This window comes from Phragmites australis, chromosome 24, assembly GCF_958298935.1.
Source record: "Phragmites australis chromosome 24, lpPhrAust1.1, whole genome shotgun sequence".
Lineage (NCBI taxonomy): Eukaryota > Viridiplantae > Streptophyta > Magnoliopsida > Poales > Poaceae > Phragmites > Phragmites australis.
The window spans coordinates 13897648-13903170 of record NC_084944.1 but is presented as its reverse complement, the minus strand read 5'-3'; the positions used below and the strand labels follow the sequence as shown (position 1 = coordinate 13903170).

Genomic DNA, 5523 nt, shown 5'->3' with positions numbered 1-5523 from the left:
GAAGTCAGTTTCGGGAGAGAGTGCTCGGGACTGTGAACAGTGGCCCCCGAGCACCCAAGTTCCCCGAGGATCCGAGCAGTCAAGTTCCGGGAGAAAGTGCTTGGGGCTATGAATAGTGGTCCCTGAGCACCCGAGTTCCCCGAGGACCAAGAGAGGGCATATCCGGGAGAGAGTGCTCAGGGCTATGAACAGTAGTCCCCGAGCACTCACAATTCCCTGAGGGCTTGAGAAGTCCTTCGCCGGTGGTCCCCACAGGGGCTCAGCGGTGAGGTGTCAACCGGTGAGAGGCCCGATGCTGCATTTAAGAGGGCGCGTGGCTTGTCACTTCCAACCACTCCTCCCACACTTGCTGTCAGTCCCTGCCACGGTCTGGCAGGGAGGCGTGGGGACATTTAATGCACGGATCCCATCGCACGTCATCCGGCGCGCCTCGGGATAACGTCGCAGGGCTCAAGGTGCAACGCTTGCCGCCCTGCTGTGTCAGATTCGCTCTGATCGGGCGGGCACGCGGGGCTGCTCGGCGGGCCCTCCCCGCTGCACCCGCTGAAAAGCGGAATGATGACGATGAAAACCGGACGAGGGCGCATTTTCAACCCTCCCCGTTACCTCGCGCAGCAGCCCATGATGGTTGCTTTTCATTTATGGTGCCTTGGAACTTGCGCCAATCCTTTCTGGGCACGCCACCAGCCCCGTCGTGTATAAAAGAGGGGTGGGCTCCCCGGAGAAGAAAAAGAGTTAGAACACTGAGACTGAGCTCTGAGAACACCGGGGCACACCAGACGAACTCTGGACGACGACGGAAGAAGCACGAAGCTCTAGACTTAGACAAACATTCTTGTAACACAGCAGATCCTCAGAGAGACATTCTCAGAGCATTTATAGCATACACACAGGAATAGGGTATTACTTTCAATGCGGCTCAAACCTGTCTAAAAATCCCCTAAGCATTTACTTCCTCCTGCATCCGATCATCCACTCCACCTGCATCTCATTTACTCCCATTTATTTCACGTACAAGGTGGACTCAGAATCATCCCCCTGGCCGAATCTCAAAGGGGGTCCCTCTAGATCCCCGCTTGAGGAGTTCAGCCTCCGACATCATTTATCAAGACATGCTGCAAAGGTTTGCGGCACAGGGAGTCATAATTCCTAGTGCACCAACGGGTGGTAGCCCCATTGCTAGACACAAGAGTAGTCAAGCCTCTAGGGAGATGAACAACTTGTCTTCTCTCCGTCTGTAGAGCCTTATACCATAGACCTTCTCGATGGGCCCGTGTCATGCTCACTGGTCATAAGACCTGGAGACTACTATATTGAGATTGCAAAGGGCCAGGTGCATCCAAATGTCCAGGTGTTACATACGGTCCCGATACGTCCTGGCTATGCTGTGGTCTTCATGGATTTTGTACATGCCAATGCGACACAGATTTACCCGTCCCCCCTAATGATGAGATCTAAAAACTGAGTGAAGCCCGTCTTCAAAGGATCAAATGAAAGTGGGGAGACATCATGGTGCACACAGTATCTAGGAGTGATCCGCCTAGACGTTCAAGTTCCCTACCCCAACCTCAGCCTCGAGATATGCTAGTTGTGTCACCTTTGCCCACTTCACCATCTAAAGTTAAGCAACCTAAGGGAAGCCCAGAGAAGAAGAAGCCTTTGCCCACTCCACCATCTACAAGTAAGCAACTTCAGGGTAGCCCAGAGAAGAAGGAGAAGTCCAGGCCAGGGTCCAAGAAGCAGCTGTTGAAGAAATCCAAGTCCTCTGATAAGGAATCAATAACCGAGAATCGTTGGATAGCGGAAGCTTGGACTAAGGCAAACCCAAAATTCAAGCTTGGGAAGACCTTACTGCTGGTAGATCCACTTCGACAGGCAGGACAACCTTGTGTTAAGTTGCATAATTACTATGTGCAAGGTTGTAGAGAGAAGAAGGTTGCATTGTCTTATATTTCCAAAATCTTCACTTCTTGACTAGGGATAGATACTTTCTCGTGGGCTTCAACGACTTATATGACCTCTTCAACCTCGATGGTCTGGACGTGGGATTATTGCGATGCGTTACATTGTAAGCCCTTTCAAACTAGATGTTCATTAGTTATTATCACTAAATTCTACAATCTAACTAATTTCTTATCTATAGACACTTGATACAAGAAACGAGGAAGAAGGAGCTCCTCAGATTTCTTGACCCCCAAAATATGACAATTTCTTTGATGGGACAACAAAGAAAATTCGTTGTGGAATATGTGGCTAGGGCAATGAGCCACTTTTCGAAGAGGGACTACCTGATGGCCTCCCACAACACGGGTGACCATTGGATCTTACTGGTCATTGCCCCTAAGTGAAACTTGGTATGATACCTCAATTCATCAAGACCAGTGATGGGACCTAACGGCGAACGGGGACAACGTGACTATACTTACGTCAAATAAATCCTCGACGAGTAAGCTCTTCATGACTTAGGTTATGTATTGAACTTTTCAAAATTACACCAAATATTGACTATTGGATCCCTCTTCGCATGTAGGGCATTTGACATGTATATGCGCTGTGATTCAAAGTATGATCCGAACGAGCCCCGCACATGACACATAAGACCATCTTCACGGTAAGTGCCAGCAGACATATTTGGAAATACTCTACTACTATATTTTTTCCTTTCGAACTGACAATTTCTTTCCTCTCCAGTGCCACCAACAACCACCGGGCAACTCCTGCGGATTCTACGTTGTGCGTCACATGCTACTATTTATGGTAGGAAAGGATATGAAATCCCCAGATGTAAGATAATTGCATAGCTTTTTCATAGCTGCTTTTATTCCTTACAAATATCCAATGATAAAATGATTTTTCTCATGCCAATTGCATACTTTTTCCGTAACTACTTTAATTCAGCAAGAATTCAGCTTACCGGACAGCAACATCGAGGAGTCTGCACTCTCCAACATTCGAGCACGGATCGCCTCATTCTTAATGACCAAAGTCGTCTCTTCGAAAGGCGAGTTATATTGTAGGGAGGTAGGGCTCTGACTTGTGTAATTTATGGTTGCACTTTATGCTTATGTAATTTGTAACTATCTTGATATGGACTTGCGCCGTTGTACGTTTCGAGGACTTTTGAATATATAATTTGTGATTGCATATCTCGTGACTTGGTCCCTACAATGTGGGTATAGGATGAATGTGATGTGTCTTATTTGCAGAAGAAGACGGCTACTAAATCTTGACATTGCTTCAGGATGCAGCTAGGAAATAGGTAAATCCCTTCAGGGGATGAGAATATCAGTGACAGGTGGTAAATTCATCGGTCACTGATGACTGAGTCCTAGTGACGAGTAGCTTTCCATCACCTCTCTGGAACTCGATCATTAGAGACGGGTTGGAAAGATATCCGTCACTAATGATTCTTAATACATCGCTGATGATTTAGTCACCAGTGACGGGTTGTAGCTACCCATCACTGGTTCTAGATAATTAGTCATAGGTGGTAAATACACTCGTCACTAATAACTTAGTCACCAATAATGAGTTATGGTTAACACCCGTCACTAATGATCGAGTCTCAAATACGGGTTAGAAAGCTACCTGTCACTAGGGATTGATAATTAGTGACGGGTGGTACATACACCCATCACTAATGACAGTCACAGTAATGGACAACAGGCCTGCTCAGGCAATAGGAGACGTATTTTAATGACGAGTCTCAATTATGATTCGTCACCGGTGATTACCATTAGTGATGGGTTCCTATTTTATCATTAGTGACGAAATAAGAGTGACGGGTGCGGATAACCGTCACTAATAATGGTTACCACCCGCCACTAATATGTTGTTCTGGCGTAGTGGCTCCAGCTCTCAGCTCCACGTTAGAATTTACGTTTATAATTCAAGATAAAGTAGTTTAAGTTTCTATTTTTAGATTAAAATAAAAATAAAATGACTCATTCAAATATATTCGATGTACCTATAGCTTTTACTTATAAATTTTTAGAGTTAAGAATATCTAGCTCTAATTTTGGAGCTGTACCTCTGTCATATGAACCTAAATATAAGAGCATCGTCCCTCATTCGAGCTTAGCCTCTGCCGACACTCCACCTTTCCTGCTTGGCAGGTAAATTACACGCACTTGCCGTCCCTAGAGGACAAGTGCCATCCCAATTGGCTACTTGCTTCTTGTCTTAAATTAATAGGCAATTTGCAAAAAATATCTCCAACTGATTCTATCATATCCGATTCCTTATTTCGTCCCGAAACAAAAAACTGGTGCTCAAATAAAGAAAAAAAGAAATTTGCACTAAACAAGAACCACATAAAATGCTCTCTTTCCTTTAGTGCTGACATTGCATAGCTTTCAGGGCAGATATTTTCTCTCTCCACTTGCAAATCCAACCACACAGGTTGCTTTCCCTGTAGTCCCCATCCCCATCTCCCTCGCCTACAAAGACAAACCATCGTCACTCCCTGTGCTACTCTCACTTCAGTTCTGAAGCTGAAAAGATCTGAGAAAGAAGCATCCAAAGCTCCAATGGCAGAAGGTAACAACTCCGGCGACCTATTCTCCAGCGGCAAGCTGGTCGCGGAGGCCGCCGTTTCGGTGTTCCAGCAGAAGAGCGCCGACAACGTCGACAAGAAAGAGGTCGCCGGCGCCGCCGAGGAAATCTTGCACGCGGCTTCCACGTATGGCAAGTTCGAGGACAAGCCGGTCGGGCAGTACATCGAGAAGGCCGAGGGGTATCTCAAGGAGTTCAGCTCTGGGCCGGCTGCTGGAGCCGGGAAGGAGAAAGCCGACGCCCCTGCGCCCCCAGCCGGCGACGCGCCAAAGCCAGCAGAGCCGGACGAGGGCCCCAAGGAGCCTGCGCCTGCCGCGGAGGAAAGCAAGTCGGAGGGTTTTGGTATCGGAGACGTCGTGAAGGGCGCTGAGGAGCTGGTGGAGAAGCAGAGCGGCGGGGAAGAAAGCGCCGGCGCCGCCGCCGGTGGGCTGTTTAAGATGGCGCAGGGGTTCATGAAGTAGAGCGCAGCAGCTCCATCCAGCGCTTTCTTGATTTGTCTGGTTAATCATCGTGCCTGTGTTTGTTACGTAATGTTTAACTGTTAATAATACGCCTCGTTGTGTTTTTCAAGCCTGTGTGTTGAATCATGAATGGAGAAAACGGTGTCGTGGTGTGGCCACGGTTGTCAACTTGTCACTGAAAGATGATTGCATAAACACTCTGATGGTTCCGTTGATTGAGTGAAAAGTTTTAACAGGGAACCTTGGTTAATGCCTCTCTCCAATCCCGTCTTTTCTCCGTTCTGGTGTATTTCTCCAATTGCTGTTGTGATGCATGTCTCACAAGAATATAGTACTTTATCAAGGTAAACAACTCGGCAGTGTCATATGGTAAGATAATAGAAATTTGAGTAAAGAGCTTAGATCATAATGGTTCTCCAACACTCGTTGTGGTAATTTAAGGACATAGCTTTTTTTTCGTCTATGATAGTTTGTTTCTCCTATATTGGATGATGATTTTCCAATACCT

The 5523-nt window shown here is 46.8% G+C and overlaps 1 protein-coding gene across 1 annotated transcript; it reads left to right on the top strand.

Annotated features, from left to right (window-relative positions):
* The first annotated feature begins 4456 nt into the window (after positions 1-4456).
* Positions 4457-5124, top strand: LOC133907782 (nodulin-related protein 1-like). Its single transcript, XM_062349878.1, has one exon. It carries the CDS (start codon positions 4530-4532, stop codon positions 5013-5015), a length of 486 nt encoding a protein of 161 aa, XP_062205862.1. The 5' UTR covers positions 4457-4529; the 3' UTR covers positions 5016-5124.
* The last annotated feature ends 399 nt before the right edge of the window (positions 5125-5523 follow it).